At 48.5% G+C, this 25,500-nt stretch overlaps 2 protein-coding genes across 2 annotated transcripts in view; one reads left to right on the top strand and one right to left on the bottom strand.

Annotated features, from left to right (window-relative positions):
• Nucleotides 1-13,263, bottom strand: part of LOC135828823 (RING-type E3 ubiquitin-protein ligase PPIL2-like) — a 36,821-nt gene extending 23,558 nt beyond the window's left edge. The window contains exons 1-8 of the mRNA XM_065341253.1: nucleotides 12,889-13,263; nucleotides 11,486-11,535; nucleotides 9,765-9,822; nucleotides 6,807-6,869; nucleotides 4,024-4,075; nucleotides 3,677-3,728; nucleotides 2,206-2,297; nucleotides 1,339-1,428 (exon numbers count right to left, since the gene is read on the bottom strand). Coding sequence (XP_065197325.1) covers nucleotides 1,339-1,428; nucleotides 2,206-2,297; nucleotides 3,677-3,728; nucleotides 4,024-4,075; nucleotides 6,807-6,869; nucleotides 9,765-9,822; nucleotides 11,486-11,535; nucleotides 12,889-12,920 — 489 coding nt within the window. The 5' untranslated portion in view covers nucleotides 12,921-13,263. The remainder of the gene's footprint in view (nucleotides 1-1,338; nucleotides 1,429-2,205; nucleotides 2,298-3,676; nucleotides 3,729-4,023; nucleotides 4,076-6,806; nucleotides 6,870-9,764; nucleotides 9,823-11,485; nucleotides 11,536-12,888) is intronic.
• Nucleotides 13,264-15,482: 2,219 nt separating this feature from the next.
• Nucleotides 15,483-25,454, top strand: LOC135827807 (ADP-ribosylhydrolase ARH3-like). The gene is made up of 4 exons (XM_065340235.1): nucleotides 15,483-15,862; nucleotides 18,530-18,737; nucleotides 20,603-20,874; nucleotides 23,760-25,454. Exons 1-4 carry the CDS (start codon nucleotides 15,540-15,542, stop codon nucleotides 24,247-24,249), a joined length of 1,293 nt encoding a protein of 430 aa, XP_065196307.1. The 5' UTR covers nucleotides 15,483-15,539; the 3' UTR covers nucleotides 24,250-25,454.
• The last annotated feature ends 46 nt before the right edge of the window (nucleotides 25,455-25,500 follow it).

Here is a 25,500-nt window from a genome sequence, read left to right as displayed (position 1 = left end):
GTGGCAGCATGCTAAGCGTCTGTGTGGTATCCAAAAGAAGACAACTGCCATGCCGCCAGACTTGGAGGACAACTCAGGGATCGGTTCCACAACCCAGGGTAAAGCCGAGGTGCAGGCTCGCCACTTTGCTGCACAATGTTCCACAAGTCATGCTGGTCCTGGTACTGCCTTAACTCATCCATCCCATCTAACAACTTAGTAGCCACCAGCAATTGCCCTGTGCTTCATCTCAGTCAAACGCAGTGCACCTGAACAGTTCCAGTTCACGCGATTCACTCCTGGACAGGTGCACTTTGACCTAAGTCATTCGAGCACCAGGAAAGCATCAGCTGATCCGGAGATCATCCCAGTTATGAAAGGCCTAGCCGATCTTCTCTGTGAGTCCCTTGCATATTTGCATAACAGGGGCATCTCAACAGGAACGTTTCAGAGTGCCTGGAAAACAGCAATTGTGAAGCCTCTGTTCAAAGGCAAAGGTAATCAGTCCTCGTGCAATAAATACCGCCCCATTTCCCTTCTGTGCCCTATAACTCGTCCTTTCGAAAAACGCCTCTCTGAAAGCTTTATAAAAACTCAGATGTTGAGCCAATAGTAATGTGTAAAGAGAAAAGGACCTATAAGTTACTAGTTATGACTAACAGTCCACCAAGGTAACGAGATAATATACAGTCAGAAGTGCGACAAGGCACAACATATCTCAATATCCTTGTCAGTTTTGCTATCTTTAACTTAAAGTGCTATTTGGTCAATGCTCTGATCGCCAAATATGAGCCGTGATTAGCAAAAACAGACCTATAGGTCAAATTTTTCAAAACGGTTTTTTTGCTGGAAATTGTGTATACAAACAAACAATTTCCAGCAAAAACCATTTTTGAAAAATTTGACCTATAGGTGTCTGTTTTGCTGATCATGGCTCACAATGTAGTCGGCGTCACTACAACGTAGCGCTATCTTTTAAAGTGCTATTTTGTCAATGGGTAAAGGGGTGCTCGGTAGACCGAAGTGCCCGTGACATGGGGTCCGGGTAACCGATGTATGAGTGTAGTACAGTCAGACCTCGCTTAACCGCACACATCCGTTTTCCATGAAAAATATCCGGATAGGCGAGGGAACCGGATAATCGAACACATAACACATAACACTATATGTATGCATGGCGTATGCTGGAAATCTGTAACCAACGATTTTCTTCCGGATGGCGAGGGATCCGGATAAAAGAGGACCGGATAAAAGAGGACGGGATAAGCGCGGTCTGACTGTAGCAGCATAAATCCTAAACCTGGGTTACATGTACAGTGTACTATCAACTGCGGGTATACACAACATGACATGGCGTACCTGTAAGTGAATGATATCTGCCCGCACAAATGCTTCATCTGTCAGTAGATCCTTGAAATGCTTCCGCTTGATATTGAGCTGCTCCACAGCCTACACAAGACCACGTACAAACATACCAATACTCATGTACAGTGCTGCTCAGTGGCCACAGGTCTAGGGCTGCTGCCCAGCGCCTGATGTGAAACTGACTTGCATAATCAGACTTCGGGAGCACTGTAGGTGCACACACTTTTCCTGCAACAGCAGCGGCAGCAGCCGCAGCAGCAGCAGCCGCAGCAGCAGCAGCCGCAGCAGCAGCAGCCGCAGCAGCAGCAGCCGCAGCAGCAGCAGCCGTAGCAGCAGCAACAGCAGCCGCAGCAACAGCAACAGCCGTAGCAACAACAGCAGCAACAGCAGCAGCAACAGCAGCAGCAGGAGCAACAGCAACAGCAGCAGCAGCAGCAGCAACAGCAGCAGCAGCAACAACAGCAGCAGCAGCAGCAGCAACAGCAGCAGCAATACACACACACAACAACAGCAGCACCGGCAGCAGCAGCAACAGCAAAAACAGCAGCAACAGCAGCAGCAGCAACAGCAGCAGCAACAACAGCAGCAGCAGCAACAGCAACAGCAGCAGCAGCGGCAGCAGCAGCAGAAACAGCAGCAACAGCAGCCGCAGCAACAGCAACAGCCGTAGCAACAGCCGTAGCAACAACAGCAGCAACAATAGCAGCAGCAGCAGCAACAGCAGCAGCAGCAGCAGCAGCAGCAACAGCAATACACACACACAGCAACAGCAGCAGCAGCAACGGCAGCAGCAGCAGCAACTGCAACAGCAACAGCAGCAGCAGCAGCAGGAACACAGAAAGCCGGAATTACCATACTTACTTCCATGGAAAATACATTTCCAGTTGTCTTCACAGCAACAATGTGTGTATTTTCATTGAAAACTTTGAACATAACCGGACAATGGTACTTCCCTAGCCAAGTGAACAGAGAAATACACACACACACACGCACGCGTGCACATACACACACACACACACACACACACACACACACACACACACACACACACACAACCAGGAGACAATGTACACACACGTGAAAGAAAATCAGCAAAACAAATCCAAAATGAGAAAGTTGCACACCGGAAAGGAAAGTACTGCATCAGGAATAATGTGGTGGTGATCATGATCCCCCTGGCCTGTTGCAAGTCCATACTGCAAACATACACGCTCCCTATCTCCAATGCTTGGCTTCGAGAGAGTATTGCTAAGTCTAAGCTCAAACAAGTCTCGCAAGGAGAATCTCCAATGTTCAACTGGTGCTCTAGAATGACAAGAATGGCAGATAGACTGATGCTCAAAAGAAGAGGCTCTGGCCGAACGTGCAAACTCCACACACACACATACAAACATAATTGCACGCAAAGCAGCAATAGCAAGCACTAACACCGAAGTCTGATGACAAAATAAACTATAGCGATGCTCAATGAAATCCAGTCGCGTCACTCAAGTTTGCGCCTTGCATCATTTCGCAGCCCAGCGTTCGCAGGTCTATGGCTGTGCAACACCCGGCGCGTACTTGAGAGACGCGACAGGAGTTCATTGAGCAGTACAATATAAAGTGGAGCTGCAGGGCATAGGAGCACGTGTGAGATTCATCGCGAACATGTTTGAACGGCGCCAGTACACGTGCTATGCCATAGCAGTTCATGAGATTCTACACACGTCACTTTTAAAATCACGTGAACTGTCAAGTAACATTGGTTGTCAAGCGGTTGTGAACTATCACTCATTAGAAGGTGCCATTCCCAGCCATACCTCATGTGATTCTAAACTCATCACCTATATATAATTATAAATCATCTGATCTATCACGCAACGTTGGTTGTCAAGTTGTTGTGAACTATCAAGTTCATTAGAACTTAGAAGGCGCCAGCACTATGCCACAGCTCATGAGATGCTAAATGCATCCCGAATCGCCTAATGTATCGTCTAAGCATGTGAACTATCAGTTTGTCAAGTTAGTTGTTGTGAACCACTAGAAACATGGCTATGATACAGCAACATGTAAGCGAGCACAAACACGCACGCACACACACACACCTCAGACCTCAGACCTGCCCATCGCGGAAGCGATGACAGCGAATAGCTATGTTAGACATAGCAACTTGTGCTGGGATTACACCATTCAACAGCTTGCAAGGCTGATGAATTGACCGCCACTAATTTTTAGCCTGGTATCCACCACACAGCTGACACACACACACACACACACACACACACACACACACACACACACACACACACACACACGCGCGCGCGCACACGCACACACTACAGGTCACACATACCCTCTGCGTTCTTGTGGAAGTTGAGACGAATCAGCGATTTGGAATCCAAGCGCTACAAACAACATAAGCGGAGCAGCAGCAGCAGCAGAAATCGAGAGAGCAGAACTAATGTCACTTCTCTCGGTTTTACGTCACAGTATAAGAATTAGCAGAGAAGTAGTGTTCTCTGTCCACCCGGGAACGGGTACGAGTGAACACGGTGTGGGATAAAAGGGGGTGACGAGTGTGTGTGCACGCGCGCACGCCCACACACACACACACACACACACACACACCATCAGAAACCCATGCACATGCAAGCAAATGTGCTTGCTTTCAAACCATGGAGGAATATGCTCACAACTCACCTCCCCGTTGACTGGGTTGCGGCCGAATTTCTTCAAGTACGGTACAATGTTCCTGAATGTACACATGCATGCAAGCACGCACGCACACACAGACACACACACACAGACACGGACACACAGGCACGGAAACACACACGGACACACACACACACACACGCGGACACACATACACACACGGACACACACGCACACACACACCGGACACAAACACACACACACACACACACACACACACACACACAGACCTTCGTGTAAGAAAAATCCAGGAGAGTGAACAATCACTCTCGCTATCCTCCCAAGGAGAGTGGTGGGAGAGCAGTCCCCACCCCCACCCCCAAAAAGTCGCTCGCCTTATCTATCCAAGGCGAGCAAAGTACGGGTTTTTTTTCAACATCTTGCCATACCCCAATCGGATTCAATACCCAATAGCTGCCAAATAGTGATTCCAAGGCTCTTGTACGGGCAAAATAAACACAAGTGCAAGGTCAACAGCTTTATACCAAGAGAAAATGAGCTGAAATGGCTGTGAAAACAGTCTTATACGGAGGAAGCTACAATGGCTGTGGAAACAGTCCAATAAATAGCTGCCAAATTCATTCTGGAAAATCGCCGTACGCACTACAACTTTAGTTTCCCTTCATCAGGGACAATGGCACACGCAATGGGAAATTGAGACAATTCGCTAAGATCCATGATATTTTTGTAGTATTCATCGTAGAGCGCTCCTTTGAGGCTTTGTTCTGTAGCTGACAGCTAAAGACCTGTGCCTGGCGTCACACGTACACAGGTCTATGCATGCCCGGAGTGTCACGCAACAGAGGCCAGAGGGAAATCCTTTATGTCAAAATTATGTGTGCGGAAGTGAAAATTTGCAACGGTACGTAAAATACCTTGCGAGTGCCGTAACTCCACTATTGGACCTCGGATCGACTTCCGATTTGTTGGAGCTGACAGCTGAGAACTTTCTAATGCGAATAGATCTTTTGATTACTCGATTCCGTTCAGGGAAAGCCGAGTTACGAAATATTTGAGTGTTTTCAGAAGTTCATAGTGATGCGGATGCGCTCGAAATTCTCAAGGCGCGCGACGAAAAGTGCGCCCTAAAAGAAAATAAGGGGGAGCGGAGGCGCGCGAGAGCGATCGCTCTCCTTTTACCAGATGGTCTGCACACACACACACATGAGGAGCGGCCTTCATCTAACAGGCATGCCATAACAGTGCTCTTCCCGATCAGAACACAATTACAGTGTTGCCACATCATTTTAGCCAAAGATATCAGAAGGATTAAAAAATTCAATGCGTCATCCGGGGACTTCGCCCCGGACCTCATCACGGTAACCCTGGCATACAAATGCACAAAAAAGCCACTGAAATTACGATTCTGCGTGAAACTCAGATCGATTTTTCCGACTTTTCCCCAGACAGAATAATGATTTCGCTTAGCACCTTAGGAGAGAGCTATGGACACTTGTGATGATCAGTAAAAGCAAACATCTGGATCGGGGTTTCTAATTTAGTTGTGGCTGTTGTCGGCAGGAGAAGGTCAATTGCCGGCAGGTCGTAACATGCCTCCAAAATCAGTAGGCTACTGACATGCCGGCAGGTGCGGCAACACAGCAATTACACTCAGCAAGGCGATCAACTTCAGGCTTAGCACAGCCAGCACTGCACATATACCAGTCAGTACTTTCGCTGCCTTTAAAAGTGGCATTGGGGTCAACGGCCTTTCACTATGCTTAGTGCATGTCATGTACAGAACTTGTTGCTCCTCTCTTGCCTGCTATCAAGCTGATGAGAAGGTAGTGGCAGCAAACGTCTACTCTACTTTAGCTCCCTGCATGCCCCCCCCCCCCCCCCCCCGACACCCTCTACATGACGATTGTATAGTGTAAAGATAACCAATCAGCACAGACGCGCTGGGTCTTTGTGTGCCCAGGTCTAAGCGTCATTACAGGTGTGTGTGTGTGGGGGGGGGGGGGGGGGGGGGGGGGGGGTCGTGTTTCGTCCAAGTAAATGGATGACTGGTCACTTTAATCTTTTATTCTCACGATGGCCTGTGGCCAATAAGAGAATCTTAACACAGCTACCCTTTACATGCAGTGAACTGCGCCGACACCCACGGTCAACTGGGTACTCACTACTCAGAGTGAGGGTAACATGGATGCAGCTAACGAGGTTAGCCCCCTTGTCGGGCATTGGTGGTGAGACTTACCACCTCACCCTCGCCGTTAGGCGCTGCATCTGCCACCCTGGTAGCACAGGCATGGTGGTGGCCGGGCACATGCGAAACTTCCTAAGCTGGTTGTGTTTCTCAACGCAATTGTATAGCCGGTGGTAACGCGGACGTGCAAACTTTACTTTTAACACAGCTATCGTGTAGTACCAGTGCTATCATACGTGTGGAGAGTGCGCATGGTCAAGAGCCTCACGGTTAAAGTATAGCTGGGTACATATCATAAGTGGTCATCTGTAAATACCGATATTTATTTAGAAACGAAAACTAGTCATTCCTCTTCAACCCCGCTCCCTCAGAAATGAACACATACAAACGATGCATAGTATCGATACTTTTTCCTTTTCTTTTCTGGACGTGCCCACACATACAAACTGTGCATCGATATTTTTTCGAGAAACGACCAGGCGCTCAACCCCCTCTCTCCTAAACGACTACAAGTAGTTTTCGTTTCTAAATAAATATCGTATATTATTTTACGGATGGCCCCTAACATGACTGTGATACAGGGTGAGCATGCATGAGAGCGGGAACACACAACAGTACTCACAACAGGTCAAAGACGACACCTTCCGCAGTGCAGTACGGGTTGTCAGTCGGCTGCAGCGATAAACTGAATGTCGAGAGCACAAAACGACAAGCAGGACAATGATCAAGTATGAGTACGTGTATACAAACACGAATACATGTACGCATGCACGCACACACATACACACACGGGTGTGTGTGTACACACGCATGCACACACGCACACTCACAGACAAGTGCAAGTTTATCCATGTGCATGAGCCCACAGTAGACCATTGGAGGGGGGGGGGGGGAGGGAAGTTCTGCGCCAAGTTTTGGCATAGAAACATACAGAAAAAAGGATTCTGGCCAAGGCACAGCCCTCCCCCACTCTGATTGAGTGTCCTCCTGTGAGAAAGTGCCCCCCCCCCCCCACACACCTCTCCCCTACTCATTTGTCGATTTTTTGCGTTTTTCCATGCCATTCAACAAAAATGCAGCCGATAGTCAGTCAGTGACAGATGGTTTACAAAGACACACTTCGATGGCGCCCCCGTACGTTGCATTTCGCCGCGCCAGGTCGGCCAGTTGTGGCGATGGCGAAAACAAGTTTCAAGTGGCACAACGAACCTGGTCGTTAGCGTAGAGATTGCCCAACTGCAGGCCGCAAGAGTCGGCTGCAGTTGGGCGGTGCACGTGATGCAGGTGGCTCAGCTCGTAGTCATAGTGCTCAAGGTGATCGTGACTCGACGGGCCCACAGTGCTTCCGTTGCCACGAGTTCGGCCACATTCGACCAAACTGCCCCGAAGCGCAAACAGGCAAACGGAGTGGGGCAAGAAAAGCGACAGTGCGGCTGTCGCGGTATCACGTGAGGATGTGACGGAATATAGCGTGGAACATGAACCAGCCACATATACTGTGCCCGTCACACGTGAGTGATACGACCAGTTCTCTTGTTTCTGTCATCGTATGTGTTGAGCATGACGAGTCGAACGGCAGTATGGTCCCGGCTATCATTGGCACTGGCTGTACTCGTTCCTTGATCACTCAGCGTGCACTGACCTATAATCATGGGTGCAGCAGATTAGCTTGTGCCTACCACTGATAACGTGTGTGCGGCATAGATGGACAACCGTTGCAGTCTGCGTGCACTGACCTATATACATGTAGGTGAAGCAGATTAGCTTGAGCCTGCTACTGATAGTATGCCTGGCATACTAGTTGATGGACAGCCGTTGCAGTCTGTTGCTACAGTCACCTTGACCACCATCTGCCAGTGTGACAACGTCCTCACCGTGCCCAGGGTGTCTGTGTGCTTTCTGGTCGTGACCCAGCATGATGGCGGTGTTGAGGAGGACATGATTATCGGCAATGATGTGATCAGTGCTGTTGGTGGCATGGCACTGAAGTGCGATCGTAGACGTATGACGTCCGTTGTCATTGGCTCCACGCCTACCCAAATTGCGGCTGTGGTCGACAGTTCTCCTACCCCCGAAATGATCTCGCCATGTTAACATCGATAAAGCTGAGAATGGTGATGTGTCCTTGAGTAAGTACCAGGGACTTTCAAGGACTAGTGGAGTGAGGCAGACAAGAATTGGACATTGACATGACAGTGTGGGTAGGCGGCACAGAATCGACAGGGAAAATTGGCCCCAACGTCAGTAAGTACTCCCGAAGTAAACTGTCTGCTGACCAGGCAGCACAGTTCCATAAGGAGGTGGCAACTTGGCCGGAAAAGGGGTTCCTTGTGCCATTTGACCCAGAGAAACACGCAGCTTGGCTGGAAAAGGGCTTCCTTGTGCCGTTCCACCCAGAGAAACATGCAGAGCCTGCTGCTACTGTGATGCCGCTGATGGCTGTTGGCCAGGAGCACAAGCCAAGCACTCCTGTACGGCCTTATCTTGATTACCGTCAGCTCAGCAAATACATGCTGTCTCATCCCGGTGCGACTGCTCCAGCTTGTGACCACACGATCCGCGAGTGGAGGTCTCGCGGCATCAACTGCGCTGTGCTTGATGTCAGCAAGGCATGCTTGCAGGTACGCCTCTACCCGTCGCTACCGCGATACCAGACAGCCATGTATGGCGGCCAGCGGTATGTGACGACCAGAATGGGTTTTGGTCTGAACGCTGCCCCGAAGGTGATGGATGCAATCGTAAAAATTCACTACAGCTGACTTCGTGACAACCGACAACTACTTCGAAGTACTGTAATTTTACAAATTTTCGGTGTACTTTTATTTTCGGTACTTTCGGTGCATCTGTTTCATACCTAATATTTCAATACACCGGACAAATACTAACACACATAATCCAATAGGGAACTGCTTCTCTGTGCCTAAAATTTCTGTTCACCTAACCTGGCCTTTTGCCCTCATACCGAAAATATTGAGCACCGAAAATTTCTGAAATTAGAGTACATTGACGATCTTCCAGTGCCTGATGACGAGCGCGACCCGGCGGCACTTCAGTAGCTACATCGAATTACGGGGTCACCCCCCCCCCCCCCCCCCCCCCCCCATTACTATTTTGACCCGGCTAGAACCCTGGGAAAGTACTGCTTGTCTTGTAGTTTGCAACAGGTGTGAGTACAACATGTTCTAACAAAATGTAATTTTATCAGGTGTTTGCTTGATCAGGTTGCACTTGTATGCATGAACAGGACCAAGGTACACCGCAGAGGTTCCACTTGCGCGTACATGTAGGGATGACAGAGGCGTCGGAAGGTATTCAATATTGGTGCGGCCATGCCTTGGAATAGGTGGGGGTCGGGGGCCCTCACTCGAGAAAAATTGGAAAGTTAGGCCCCAAATAGCCCATATTTTATTGCTTCAAAAACCACAATGTGAAATTATAAAAGCCGCACCGGTTCTGACGGCCCTGGGTGAACAAGACTAGCGTACAGGACCAAGCTACAGGACAAAGCCACATCCTAGAGGTTCCACAGTCTTGCTTGTATGCATGAACAGGACCAAAGCTACACTCTAGCTAACATTACCTGCAGCAGTCAAAGGGAAGTCGACGAAACGACGCATTCTTGCCTTGATCGCCAGCAGCTGAAACGTACAGAAAAGAGGACAATTCACACAACTGGTTAACAAAGGACAAGGATGAGGACGGCAGTATTGACAGTCTTGTCAGGCTGTAAGCAGCAGTACGACGAGTACCAGCAGCAGCATGACCACAACCACATCCACAGCTACACCAGCCACAGCTACACCAGCCACATCAGCACCATGCCTGCCAGCACTGCCACCACGAACACCGCCATCACCATCACCATCACCATCAACACCGCCACCACATCCATCACCGGCCCCAGCAGAAATAGGCCACCACCAACGCCAGGCCCAGCAACAGCCATCGCCAACTCTATCATCATCAAAAGCCAGCAGCCACGGCCAACACCATCCTCAGAACCAGCAGCGGCAGCATCGGCGGCGGCAGCAGCAGCAATGCCAGCAGCGATAGCAGCAGCAACAGCAACAGCAGCAGCAGCAGCAGCAGCAGCAGCAACAGGAGCAGCAACAGCAGCAACAGCAGCAGCAACAGCAGCGATAGCAGCAGCAGCAACAGCAGCAGCAGCAACGACAGCAGCAGCAGCAACGACAGCAGCAGCAGCAATAGCAGCGATGGCAGCAGCAGCAACAGCAGGAGTACAGGAGTATTGCCGGCAGTGGTGCTCGTCGTAGCAAAAAAAAACCCAGTGTGCTGTTGCTGCCGCTACCACTACCAACACAATATCATCAGCGGCTATAGCATAATGATTACACGAAGTTACGATGGCATTACGGAATCAATAGTGATCGTAGATACCTCGCAAGCATTCAGCATAGTGCGGTGGTTCAAAGCTAAACTCACTCAACCCTCCCTAATCCCGTCATCTCCCTTTACTGGACAACTGTCTAGGACTAGCAAGTGGTCTTTGTTAGTGAACACCCTTTGGTCACAACGTGCCCGTGCTAAGAGAGCGTTGAGTGTGTCTGCAAACACATGATTAAGATGTGGTACGCTATACACGGATGCATGTACAGCAATACAAAGTCACAGACGTAGGCGTGTGACTTTGTATTGCTGTACACAGCAGTCTGTAGGCATGTGACTGCTGTCTTGTCGTACACAAAGTCACAGACCTAGCCCTGTGACTCTCTGTAGTGCTGTACAGCAATGCAGTGTCCCAGAGACCTAGTCCTGTGATTCAGTATTGCTGTACAGCAATGCAGTGTCTCACAGACCTAGGCCTGTGACAGCTGTGATGCTGTACAGCAATGCAGTGTCCCATAGGTCTAGGCCTGTGACTGATGTGATTGCTGTACAGCAATGCAGTGTCCCATAGGTCTAGGCCCGTGACTGATGTGACTGCTGTACAGCAATGCAGTGTCTCACAGGTCTAGGCCTGTGACTGATGTGATTGCTGTACAGCAATGCAGTGTCCCATAGGTCTAGGCCCGTGACTGATGTGACTGCTGTACAGCAATGCAGTGTCTCACAGGTCTAGGCATGTGACTGATGTGATTGCTGTACAGCAATGCAGTGTCTCACAGGTCTTGGCCTGTGACTGATGTGACTGCTGTACAGCAATGCAGTGTCTCACAGGTCTAGGCCTGTGACTGATGTGATTGCTGTACAGCAATGCAGTGTCTCACAGGTCTTGGCCTGTGAGACACCGCATTGCTGTACAGCAGTCACACACTACAGTAGGCCTGCTCACTCACTCACCCGCTTTCTTGCCACCGAATAGCGTACTCCACTCCGTGGTGGTCAAGTACCTGTTGGCAGGCAGCACATAGGACATACAGCATTCCATTACATCATTCCATGACATCACCACACCCTACATGATGTCACACATGCCCTTGTACTGTTGTATTACTACAGTACTGTCGGCCGCTGAAGAACGGCCAGGCTAGAATTTCACCCATTTTTAAGAACAGTCTAGGCTGGAATTTTTGCAGAAAAGAACGGAAACCGTAATGTACACTATAATGTACACTCAGACGTATAACTCTGCATAGATGTACATGTAAGACCGTACCATCGAATAAGAACGAAACCGCTGTGCTCGCTAAAAATAAGAACGGGCTAGGCTGGAACCCTGACCCCCCAGTTCTTCGGCGCTCGACAGTACTGTATATTCAGCCACGCATGGGACCCCGTACAGGCTGGATAAGAATACAAATTACACCAGCATGTGACACGAGTGGCCCCCCATACACCCACCAATCCAAAAAGCCAACAGAGAGTGAATCCAAAGAATCCAAAAGTACTAAGTAAAGTAAAAAGTAAATTATCATGTCCGTTCCCGAAGGGCCTAGGGAACTAACTCACCACGGCCACTAACGCCCGGTAAACCCACAACAAAGTAGTAATCTTACACAAAATTACTACTACCCAGTCGTGCTTGAAGCCACCCCACCATCACTTTCAAGTCCTGACGATTCCTTGAATAAGGATCGTCTGCGGAGCTGCCCTCGGCCTCGAGGGACACAAATTTAGTGGAGAGCAGGACTAGTGGAGACAAGTTGTGCACGAATTTCACACAACAGTGTATTTTTGCCGCCAGCATCACGGGCCTGAGGGGCAGCACTGACGCTACATTGTAGTCCTTTTGGCTGAAGATCAAGAAGGAGACAAACCAGGGAGCCCCTCTGACTCCACGCACCAGTGTTCGACTCCGTGTTTGTTCCGGTGTTCCGTATCCGCTTCAGTGCACAGCACAGCACACACCCTGCATGCTCTACACTCAGATTCTAATTTGTTCACGAGATCTCAGGGGCAGCGCGGCAAACTGTCCACATGTACATGGTCTGTACACCGAGTACTGTACTACGAGCATGCACGAGCAGAAGCATCATTGGCATCATAGCACACCACACAGGCACACACCATACCCGGCCGTGGACAAAACCTGCTGCTACGCCTAACCCTGTGGAGACATACTGCTATGCCCGACCCTGGACAGACTTGCTACTGTGCATATAGCAAGTACACACGAGAAATTGCTGAGGGCCTGTCAGTTCTCTATGCCACCCATGTACATTCCTTGTGCTTCTAAGAGCATACTCCCATGCAGTGCATTGTGATGAGTTTAGTTTCCAAACCGATAAGAAATAAACACGTACATCTTGTCCTTCTGATGCTGTTTCTTCCCCATCGTGTAGGATTTTCCACTGCAGCAACGCTTGAAAACACTACGCTATACGCCACTGGTGCAGCTGCCCTCTGCTTCAATACTTTCGCAGCTCCAACACGATTGTGAGGTTCAATTTAAAAAAAAACTAGTGTGTGATTATCGTTTCAAAATTCAGAAAAATCAAAATTCTGGACAGTCACCGAGCCGGCTCGCCAGGCCAGGAGGCACAACGTCTGCATTAGCAGTTGGGGTCAAGGCAATACTTTGAATTTCGCAAAGGAAAACTCGGCACGAAAAGGCCAAGTGGTGCGGATCTAAGCTCTATCAAACTCAAAGGTGGCTGCGGGTTGGTCTAACAAGTAACATGTTGTTTGAAACAATGAAATAATTCGAAAAATGCTTTTCGGGATTTCTCACTACAAATCTTCGCTTGAAGTCGATGACAACATCTTCATCTCATTGACAAGTGGCATGACGTAACTGATGTTTCAAAGCGCTAGCGCAGCTGAAAGCTCGAAATCTTCCGCGAAATCGGTGAAAATCTCAACATGGCATGTATGCTGGGTTTTCAACTTTTCACGGATCCTGCATGCATGACAGCCCGTGACGCGTGTACGTGTACGGTACCGGCCAGGGAGTCGTAAAAGCCCGGGAGAGGACACGGCACACATTCCCAGAAAACATCTTTGCCTCGCGCTGCCGGGGAACGCTGCCAGGGAACGGTGTTGCGAGGCAAGGAAATTATTATTTTCGAAAATTGTGATGTCTTCTTGAAATACTAATTGGGACATTCTCCGATTTCTCTTAGAGCACGGAGACGATTGCTCCGTCGAGTCTTCTGATCTCTATTTTCATCCTCATCTTCCAGCTGCCTCACTCATTCTCTCTCAGTTTATCGAAGTTAATTTATTCTGAGGCGATGGAAATGCAAGACAAATCCCTAATTGTACTTCACTTTTATTTGAGTTGGGGTGAACGAAATGAGATTTGTGGAAAATGACGCCACTTCCCGTGTTAGCCGCTGGTCGTATCATACAGCCCATATTCCATTGCAGGTGATGGGCCAACGTTCGTGTTGAGATCCGCTGAGTTTCCTCGTACTCGTGGAGTTGAATTTGTGGCAGAAATTGCACTGAATTGCAGTCAAATGGTTGTGAATGAAACGAGATTTGTGGAAAATGACGCCACTTCCCGTGTTAGCCGCTGGTCGTAGCATACAGCCCATATTCCATTGCAGGTGATGGGCCAACGTTCGTGTTGAGATCCGCTGAGTTTCCTCGTACTCGTGGAGTTGAATTTGTGGCAGAAATTGCACTGAATTGCAGTCAAATGGTTGTGAATGAAACGAGATTTGTGGAAAATGACGCCACTTCCCGTGTTAGCCGCTGGTCGTATCATACAGCCCATATTCCATTGCAGGTGATGGGCCAACGTTCGTGTTGAGATCCGCTGAGTTTCCTCGTACTCGTGGAGTTGAATTTGTGGCAGAAATTGCACTGAATTGCAGTCAAATGGTTGTGAATGAAACGAGATTTGTGGAAAATGACGCCACTTCCCGTGTTAGCCGCTGGTCGTAGCATACAGCCCATATTCCATTGCAGGTGATGGGCGAAAGTTCTTGTGGAGATCCGCTGAGCTTCCTCGGCGTACTCGTGGATTTATGAATTTGTGTCAGAAATTGCAGTCGAGTGGACTTCTGTGCGTGTGTTGTGAGTAAATCGCGACGGCTCCCTTCCTTCAGCATCGTCAAAACGCAACATAGAGCATTATTACGCACTCGTTCCATGATTCATGATAATGCCTGGATTCTTTTAAAAACAATCAATGTGTGTTCCCTATCTATCTACATTGTACATGGTTGCAGGTCGTTATTTATAAATCTTGATAATTTCAACACTTTTCTACTCGTATACTGAGTACGCGGTGACTTGAGCCGTTTAAGAAACGGAAGTCTTGGCGAGTGTACAAAAGGTAAACCTATCATTTGTACTTCATAACGGAATTGTGCACAAAAATGCACACACACGTTCGCGCGCACACACACAAGCACACACACAAACACTGTACAAACACACACAAAAGTACAAGCACATGTGCACATACACACGCCTCCCCCCCCCCCCCCCCCCACACACACACACACACACTCAACTCCCCACCCCTGTACTGAGTCTGACAGACATACAATCATGTTTATCCTTCCTTCGCCACCAGTTTCGGATAATGGTGTCAACAACGAGTTGTAAAATATTGGTATTTTAGGACTCCCTGCCCTGAAGACAAGCACAGCGCCGTGGATCGAGCAGATCCGGCCGCGCCGGCCTAGCGTGCTTCACTTTCTGGCCGAGGCAAACATCGTCCGCGTGCGCGCATCCCGTGTCCTCTCCCGGGCTTTTACGACTCCCTGGTACCGGCCATGCGCATATGCATGTGGGTACCGTACACATGGTACAGTCCCGTACATATGCCGTAAACTTTTTGGTTTCTTTTGGAGAAAGAGAGTTTGCGGGAAATTCGAAAGAGAGAGAAATCAAGAAAGAGAAAGAGATGGAAAAATTGAACATTTCAAATCCCGGCATTAGGCATTTCTTTATCTTCCTCTTTTTGCAATGGTTGCTCACCTCTTTGATCAACTTTTTGATGTTGAAGTTCGCTAAAAGATTGTCTGGAAGCAGAACGATGGGCTCCGAATTGCAAGATCGTTTCCGTGGATGCATGCTCGGCGGACTGGCTGGTGATTGCCTTGGCGCACGATTCGAGGGTGCCTATTGGGGCAAAGTGGTCGATCGTGATGCGGTCGCCAGGTTGGTCAGCGAGATGACGAACCCGGAGGCGAAGAGTGCTGCTGGACGCTCCAAGGCCCTAGTTGTACGGAGATACACGGACGATACAAGCATGGCATTCACGCTGGCACGCTCTCTGCTGGAGAACGATGGCTACCGAGAGCGGTACTTAGCAAAAAGGTAGTACACAATATCTGCAACTAGTCTGTAGTGTGTGTATGCACACCAGGGGCGTCGGAAGGTATTTTAATGTGGTACGGTCAGCCATATGAAGTACAATTTACTCGTGGGGGACGGGTGGCTGAGCCGAAAATTTAGGAAATTTAGAGCCCAAATCAGTGCATTTTATTGATTCACGGTGTACTAGGGGCAAATAGTGGTACGGTCAATACCGTAGTGACCGTACCGTGTGCGACGCCCCTGCACCCATACATGCGTGTCTGTAATACTGCGCCAACAGACCATGTAAAAAGGGGGGGGGGGGAGGGGCGAACCTGGCCCCATGGACTATAGTATACAATGTATATTGTAGAAAGGAAAGTTGCGTTCATGCACGGCCCAGTGTTAGATTGGGGACGCACAGCTCAGTTATGGGTGCATGTAAGACTCGTATACTCCCAAGGCAATCGCATTGCACACACACCGTAGCAATAATCCAGAGCCCTTGGCCAGTTTTACTTAGTTGGGCAAAGCGAACTAAGGAGGTGCCGAGGGTACAGTAGAGTCGCGAGCTGAAGAACATGGCGCCTAAGAACGTCCAGGCTGAAATACTAAGAACGCCACAGCCTGAAGCCAAGAACGGCGGTGTTGGTTTTCTGGCAGCTCAGTTTGGGATAGACATGATCCAGTACTGTTTGTTTCTAAGAACGTATCCAGATTGCTGAAAAATAGAACATCCCAGGGTAACCCCTTGGAAACAACGTTCTTGGGCGCGCAGCTACTATAGGTATTCTGTCTCTAATATTATGCTATCGAAGTCGACTTGTTGTGGGTTTGGTGAACGAGAGCGTATACTGCGGCGTGGAGTTTGAAATTTTATTCCGGAGTACGCCCAAGGACATGTTGAAATTCACTTCGCGCATAAGGACACTTTTCTGATGCCCCGCCCAGTGTCGTTATGCAAAGTTGACTGTAGTACGGCGCAGTCGCCCAGTTTCGGTGGAAGTGCGCGAGTTCGATTGGGAATAAAGGAGGAACAGAGCGTCTCAGCTTCCTCGGACCAAGACTATTCGACTCGGCACCCCGAAGAATACAACTGGTGAAGATTTGATTTTAGGCAGGGGTGAAAGTTGGCACTGAGATCCCGAGTTCGAGTACTCTGATTTTCTCCGATCGAATATTCGAGTATTCGAGCATTCTTCATCTCCTAATAATTGCACACCAAGGGCCTTAAAATCGCATGATACAACCCTGATTGAACCGAGTAGCAGTCATTTTTGTCGGGTATATTGGTTGGTGGGTCATTTGGGCTCTCTCTACTCGTGAACAAATGTTCACCACACAGTCTGCACATCAATATCTGCTGACGGCTGGTCTGAAACTGCAGATTTCTGTGGTAGATACTTGTACCATGTAGGAACGAGTACTCTGATTTATTCCGAGTACAATTATTTTTGAAAAAACGAGCGAGTACTCGAGTACAGGTATTCGGTATAATTGTTTCACCCTTAATTTTAGGCTTAACTTCCCCTTTTTTAAATTATTTTTATCAGACTACTTAGACGACTTACTTGATCAAAATGCTGAATTTAGGGTGAAATCCATTTTTTCAAATTTTTTGGATTTTAGAATCTGGGTCATGTTTACCCTGGCCAAAATCTGTGATACCTACAATGTGTTAAGATGAAATTGCAGCTTCTGTATGCTATCCTTCGCTGTGCCAGGATAAACTTAAAAGAATCTATCCGAACCAAGAGTACATAACCCCCCAGAGTGTGCAACTCCACTATGGGTGCTGTCCCGACAGAATTTCAAGTTGACGTCATTTTGATGATGCAATGCGCACTGTACACGGATTATCAGACGAATCCGGAACCTGTGGTTGACCGAAGCCGATCGATCCTGTACAAATTATTGCAAAGAAAAACGTGTGATGCGTTGACACCCGTACACATGTTGTAAATCACTGCTGCAAGGAGCATTGCGTCATAAATAATGACGTCAACTTGAAATTCTGTCGGGACAACAGGGTATGTGGGAGTTGCACACTCTGGGGGGTTATGTACTCTTGATCCGAACTCATTCTGAGAGGGCCTATGCAAAGAAATTGGAACATTCTCGAAATCTCATCTGGTTTAATTAAGCTTTGTAGCGAAAAGTTAAAAAAAGTAAATTATCGTGTCCGTTCCCGAAAGGAACTCACGATGGCCGCGCTAACACCCGGTAACCGCTAGCGACAGATTCAGCGCCTAACGGTGGGGTGAGTGGATAAGTCTCACAACCACTGCCGGCACTGGCACAAGTGCCGAGAAACCCAATTAGCCGCATCCATGTACCACTTGTGCCTGGCCACAAGTTCCCAGTTGACTGTGGTTGGCAGCGCGGCTAGAGGGACCGCTCCCGGGCGGGACTTGGACCAGGTACCTCTCGTATCGTGTCAAGAAAAGTGGAGGTTATTTCCGAATGAGCCGAAATCCGCGTCAAGCCCCGTCCCCAGCCCTACCAAATCACTGACACTCGACCCTTGTTGCTGCTCGTCTTCCTTTTCCCTAGCGCTATTCTCGGCTTTGCGGGCGGCCCTTGCTGTTTGTTGTTTCCTGTGTTCCTTCTTTCCCTGTTGTCATTCTCAGCTTTGCAAACGACCCTTTCTGTTTGCTGTGTTCCTTCTTTCCCTGTTTGCATTCTCAGCTTTGCAAACGACTACAAGCGAGAGCCGGGCCGTGGCTACGGTGGCAGTGTCATCGTTGTGTTCATGAAGCTCTTTGAGGACTCGTGTCGAGACTGTTACAAGCCGGCGCACGACCAGTTTGACGGCAGTGGTTCCTATGGCAACGGAGCGGCGATGCGCGTTGCCCCCGTGGCTCTGTTCTGTGACGACGAGCAGGAACTGGAGAGGGTGAGTGTAGGGGGGTTGTTGTTTGCTTTGGGGAAATGGGTACTAGGCGGGTAGCTTGTGTATAGTCGGTGCAGTCTGGTGGTCATCACACCAAACGAATGGCCACCGTAGGGCACTGCATAGTCCGAAATAATCAAAATGGCGACTATGAAGTTGCCGGTGGTACATGGTCACCACACCACAGATGTACTCTGGTACATGGTCGCCACACAGGTTCAAGGGACGAGATTTGAAAACCTGATCAAAACCTGGATTGAAATATTGAGCACCTAAACTTTCTGAAATTAGAGTATTTGCTTGAGAAAATGGCCCCGGGCTTGTGATGTGCTCAGGAGCTCAGGAGATGTCTTTTTTAGGCCGGGGTGAATTCCGTTAGGGCGGCGTCGGGTGAATGCTTCCTCTATCAGGGTATTCCCTAGGCATCTTGTGAGTTTCTTACAAGTTGCTCTGACCTTCATGCAAGTACCGTAGTGTCTAGTCTGACTCGCCCTGTAAACTTAGTGTCCATAAGCGGTTCCACTGACTCGCCCTGTAAACTTAGTGTCCATAAGCGATTCCGCTAGTTCTCCATCATGACATGCCTAAGCTCTATACAATGTATAACAAAGGAGAAGGATAAAATGGTATAAGTTATGACCAAATGTTACTTTGGTGGACAGTTAGTCATAACTCGTTACGATTTGTCCTTCTCCTTTTTTCCATGATTGCATTGGCTCACCATCCGAGTTCATCTACTGTAAAAAACCGGAAAATTTCTTTGGAGATTTATTTCGGTAAATTCGGTACAGGTCATTTTTACCTAAAATATAACGCACCAAAAATATACGTACATGACTGCGGTACGGATAACTGGATTACCGAAATGTTCGCGCTACCGAACCGTTGATTTTGGGAAATACCGAACATATTAACCCTCTCAGTACCAGTCATTCAAATATCGATGCAATAGGCGATCACTAAATATTTCGTCACACGCTCAAATATTGTCGTATTATTACAAATGAGGGCTCGACGTCTTCAGAAAGACATTGACTATCGACTGCAACTATCGCTTTCACTCCTTGGTGCATAATTGGCGCACGGCGAAGCTCGAAGCTAGTGCGCGATCAAAAATGCGCATTCAAACATTTTGAGTCGCCGTCACGCTGAGAATAACTCTGATATCTTCTCGCTTACCTATGTGTTTTGGGGCTGGAAATCCTTCGGGTTTTAGGTATTTTCACAAGAACTTCGTCTGGTTTCTATGAGCCACGATTTTTAAATCAGTGAGCCACTCGTGGCAGATCGCGCTGCGCATATTTGTTTGAGCTTGAAAAAGTCTTCTTCATCACGGCGCGGCACACACGAATGGCGCTTGGTGTTGTAGTTTCTATGGGTGCGTATAAAAGTCGTATTTTTGTAGACTGAATTGACTCAATTGCGAAAATAATGGGTAGTGAAAGGGTTAAGGATCTTTAGCAATGCAAAAGTTCGAAAGAAAATTCTCGAGTCTGGGAATGAATACAGAAAAAAAGCTCGAAACTTCGAAAACTTGGACGCGAAGTTGCAGTGATTTGCGAAAGTAACTTTCTCTTTTCTCGGTACGCATTTGACTACAGGGAGTAGTAATTTTACAGCCCCCTGCTTGAGACTGAGCTGCATTTACGGTACGGCACAATAAGATTCAAATAACTTCGAGAAAAAGTCATTTCGCATTGCTAAACCTCACAAGTTTTCTTTTTCGAAATAGATTTTCGCGAAATATCACCACCACCACCAAAAGTTGCGAATTTTCCCATTGCTGAACGTCCTTATTACACCAGCGAAATTTCCCCGTTTTACAGTATGCAACGTGTGTTGTTGTTTGTTTGTTGTCGTGTCGCCAGGTTGCCATGGAGCAGGCCATGCTAACACACGCGAATCCAGACGGCGTGTGCGGTGCCGTGTTGCAGGCCACCGCCGTGCACCACTGTCTCCATGCCGACCGCGGAAAGCCGTTCGACGTCGCCGCCTGCTTGCAGCGTCTCCGAGATGCGGTGGAGCGCTTTCCCCGGCAGCCGGCGGGGGCAGCTGCGGGAAGTAGGACAGCGTCAACAACGGCTACTGCCAGCCCTATCACGTGCGGAGGCTCCGACTCATTGGCAACGTTTCTGACTCAGTAAGTAGGGTAGGGATTTTTAAATACTGTAGTGTCTTGTATAAAAGCCTGTTTTGAATACAAGCCTGTTTTGAATACAAGCCTGTTTTGAATACTAGTACAAGCCTGATTTTTTTAAAGATACACTGTCAGCACATAGGCCTGGTTTAGTGTTGACGCACATAGAGATACGTGATTTGAATGGAAGCCTAGCACTGATATCGGCTTATACGGCCGTAAGCACCTGCTTTTATACGCGACATTACGGTATGTTACGGTTATTGGGAACTCGTGGTCTGGCACGAGGGAAGCATGGATGCAGCGAATGGGACTTTCGGTCTTTGACCACTTGGTGGTGGGTCTGATCTACTCACCTCCCACCGCTTTAGGAGCTACATCTGCACCTGAGATCTTTGCAGGATGGTGGCGTTCCTACGGGTGCTGAAAACTCAGTCTAACTCAGGGTGCGTTCTTAAATCCTCTCGGAAAAGTTGGAGACTCTCCGAAAAGTTTGAGAGCTGTTCTTATATCCTCTCCGAATTTTAGGAGGCTCTCCAAAGCTCTCCAAGCTCTCCAAGCTTCAGAGGTGGTTGAAACTTGGAGATTCCCGCGGTTTGGGATCAGCGCATGCGAACTAGGTTAAAAGCCACGTGTTGATCATGAGTGTACGCATTTCCCTTTTAGCATACGCACAGCGCATACTATATTCGTGGCACTCAAGATCGCGGCCCCTTTGGCGCTTCATTTTGCTTGATATCTGCAAAATATCTCCGAATTCTTCGAGACCCGTTCTTGAAGAATCCCAGTTTCTTCGACTTCTCTTTTCTTCTTCTCCTAGAAGCTAGAGAATTTAAGAACGCACCCTCAGTCTCAAGTGAACCGTGAAATTATTTATTTAGTTTTAATCATGATAGTGGCATGGTAGTGCAGTAAAACCTGTGACTAACGACCACCCCTTGGGGCCAGAGAAAGCGGTCTTTAGTGGCAGGTGGCCCTTAGTTAGAGGTTTGCACCGCACAGCCATGCGTGAATGTGAGACCGTCTGTGCGTGGCAAAGTGGTCTGTAGTACCAGGCCGGTCGCTAGTCACGGTGGTCTTTAGTTACAGGTTTTACTGTAGTTGGCAAAGTGGTTAGAGCATTGGCCTTCCAAACATGAGATTGTGGGGTACATGCACATTCCCAGCTCGAGCGAAAATTATTTCCACCTCCAGGAGACCCGTCTGTGATTGGGTACCAGACCTTGGTTGGGGAGGTAATGGCGATGAAGGAGAGGAGATGAGCATCGCCCTCACTATTTTAAACTCATTGAAACTTGAGGTCTCCTGCCGCTACGGTCAGAATTGACTGGCGTAGTGCAGCATGGCCTAAGAACATGACTGAGAAACGGAGGTTACCAGGTTCAAGTCCTGCTTGGAAGCGGCAGGGGTTTTAGCAGCGTTTGCGATATTCGGTTTTTGATGATCTCTTTGTGGTTTGTCTGATCGACTCACCTCCCACCGCTTTAGAAGCTGCATCTGCGCCTTTACCCTTGAAGGGTGATGATGTGCCTACTGATGTGCAGAAAACTCAGTCCAACTGAGTTTCACGCGAGCCATGAAACACTTTCAACCTGAACAGGACCAGGCACGGTGGACCAGGAGAGGCTTGAGCGTGTGACTGTCTATGTCCAATACTTGCGCCCAGTGACTGCAGAATCCATGCTAGGGCAACACTGCTACAAGTAGAATGTCAGTTTACACGTACGCTCTGGCCAGTGCAGCGAGAACACCTGCTTTCAAACACCAGGTTTCAGAGAGCACTGCGCCGTGTATAGTGGAACTTCCCTTATCCGGGCAGGTTGAACCAGGGCACTGCCATTAACTCAGTACATACAGTACAAGTACATGGACATACTTATTGCATGAAAGCAAGTGGTCTCTTTGCCGCAAATTTTATACCGTATTTCCCTGATTAAAAGTCGCACTCGATTATAAGTCCAGTGCTGCCAAACCGTCCGATTTTTCGGACAGTGTCCGATTTTTGAAGGCTCTTCCGAAAACCAGTCCGAAAAGGAAACGTCCGAAAAGCAGCCAAAATTATCAGGGATCAATACTTTCCTATGCAGAAGTCCTGTATTTTCACTTTTCAGCGCAACTGAAGGCACAAATCACTGTACATGTACCGGTACATGAAAAAAGGCTAGCGCTTGGCCGGCTGTGGAAGTGCAAACTACTTGAGAGTTGAGTAACATGCCTGGGTACATGACACTGTACAGTGTGTGACCACACTCAATGTGACTCATGCATTCATTACAAAATTCATGACAACTCCGGGGGTGCCATATCGGTTACCATGGCAACGGAGCGATTTTTCATGGTATTTTGGGCGATATTTTGAATTCTGGAAAAAATTGCCGAAGAGAAAAATTCGCGCCCAGCCTTGACGGTGACGGGTGTCCAATTTTGGGCGGAAATTATTTGGCAGCACTGTAAGTCGCACCCCCATTTTTTAGGTTTGAGCCGTATTATATTGACTTCGGTAGTAAGTCATGCTCAATTGTAAGTCGCACCCCCTTTTTTACCCTTGATATTTTGTGTAAAAAGGTGCGAATTATATTCGGGGAAATTCTATAATTATCTCAACCAAATTTGATCCTGATGATGCCTGCGGGACGAAAATTTGGTTGAGATAATACTTAATAGAGAGGTTCCGGGGAGTCAATAATAGCTTTTTTGGGGCCGTTTTCGTTGAATAGCCTTTTTTGTTGACTCTAGAGGGGGTCAGAAAGATGCCCGGCAGACGGACGTTCCCAGATTTGAGGATTTTTTTTAGTTTTTACTGAGTTTTAGGGTATTCACACACATGTGCAAACGTCATTCTCTTCTTATTACCGTCGTCCTTGTCTTTTCTTCTTTTTCTTGTGCAGACATTCTGACTACAGAGCAACTGTCGACAAGTACCTGAAGAAGCTTGATACGCTGTCCGTGCTATTGGCCAACCCGCACACGAATCAACAAGAGGTCATGGTGGAGCTGGGCAACGGCATCGCTGCCAGCGAGGCCGTGTTTGCCGCCATATTCTCCGCGCTGCGCACCCTACGCATGCTAAATGAGCCGGCACAGCCTAGCGCTGAGCAGCCAGCAGACCAGAAACCTGTCCCCGAGGGCGCTGCCGGTAAGGAGGGCAAGCCCAGCGCTGGAGAGTTCAGCGCCATGACGGAGACAATCGTCCACGCCATCTCTCTGGGCGGCGACACCGACACGATAGCGTGCATGGCCGGCGGCATCGTCGGCGCCTACTGCGGCGCCGGCGGCATCTCTCCGTCGTGGAAGCCCGTGTTGGAGAGCTACGCCACGGCCGTGTCCCTCGCCGACAAGCTGTGCGCCCGCCGTCATAAACTTCACCCGCAACCATGAGGCATGCGGGAGTAGATACTGTGAAACCGGGGAATTTTCCCTATTTCCCTAAATCAACGGTTCGGTAGCGCGCGAAAATTTCAGATCCAAAAATGCATTCTGCACTCTGTGTGGCATAGCTTTTCATTTTAGGTAGAAAAAGTACCTGCACCGGAAGTTTTCCGAAGATAAATCTCAACCGAAATTTCCCGGTTCTATAGTATAGCGCGTCGTCCGCAGCACTGGCACTTCTGAGAGTAGCCTGCAGGCGTGCAGTGCTGCTGCTTCCTGGCTGCCATCCTCTTCAACGTTCCAGGATTGCCCAACTCTCAATGACAGAAGTCGATACTGCCAGCAATGCACTGATTGTGAGCTAGCCTGCGGTATCGCGATAATGACATAGTGGATGATATTGGATGATTCGGCGTACGGTAACCACCAGCGTGGAGTGCACCGTGCATGAATTGCGATAGTTGTACTGGATTAATTCTCAACTGTCGGGCAGAACGAAAACAACAGATTAGTGAACGCAATGGCTCAGCGATAACGATGCGCTACTGTTAGGTATTATGACATCATCACAGGTGGACGATGAGTCGTCTCAACCGAATGACTACATGCATGTACCTCTATTCCTGCGGCTATTCTTGAAATCGTTTTAAACATTGTTTATTATTGTAGACTTTCGAACGGCTTAGGGCTGTCTTTTAGCCTTGTAAATTAGGACACCACTGACTTAGCTTTGGTATGCGTGTAGTAGAGTTGAGGATTTTCCACCGCACGTGATCTTTATTTTTATGGCTTCCTGGATATGTTTTTTGAACTCGGATGATGTGTGTAGTTTTTTTTTAGCTTTTAGCCAACGTGTGGTATTTCACCGTGATTGCTGCAAGAAGGAAGTCCCAGGAGCCTTGTGGTGACTATCTTCTGAGCTGAAGTGTTTTCTACAGCTCGGTCCTGCTTTCAAACTGTTTTAAATAGCTGGTCGTTTGCCTGCACTTGCTGCTGTCTGTGCCTTGGGTCACGGTGCTATGGTCCGTTGCTAGGCATTGCAATAATAACTGTGGCGATTCTTCTTCTCTTCCTAAGTTAGTTTCCGGCTTTATTTTATTGTGAAGCCGCTGGTCGGCTTGCTTGTTAAGTACAGGCACTGTTTTTTTTTTTAGAGTTTGCTGTTGAACTCTGATTGGAAGCTGCGACTTGCTTCTCCAAACTGGCAGGATCCAGATTTCAGTGTGGTTGGGCTGCCAAAGTTTGATCGTGCATGCGGAT

The sequence above is a fragment of the Sycon ciliatum genome, chromosome 12 (assembly GCF_964019385.1).
Source record: "Sycon ciliatum chromosome 12, ocSycCili1.1, whole genome shotgun sequence".
NCBI classification, from domain to species: Eukaryota; Metazoa; Porifera; class Calcarea; order Leucosolenida; family Sycettidae; genus Sycon; species Sycon ciliatum.
This window is presented reverse-complemented; position numbering and strand designations above follow the sequence as displayed.

What these genes read in the sequence shown, in the direction of transcription:
- LOC135827807 (XM_065340235.1), top strand. Translation starts at nt 15,540, where the DNA reads ATGTTGAAGTTCGCTAAAAGATTGTCTGGAAGCAGAACGATGGGCTCC. An exon ending in ACGAGCAGGAACTGGAGAGG is followed by an intron (nt 18,738 to 20,602) that starts GTGAGTGTAGGG and finishes TCGTGTCGCCAG; the next exon opens with GTTGCCATGGAGCAGGCCAT. An exon ending in TTGGCAACGTTTCTGACTCA is followed by an intron (nt 20,875 to 23,759) that starts GTAAGTAGGGTA and finishes TTTCTTGTGCAG; the next exon opens with ACATTCTGACTACAGAGCAA.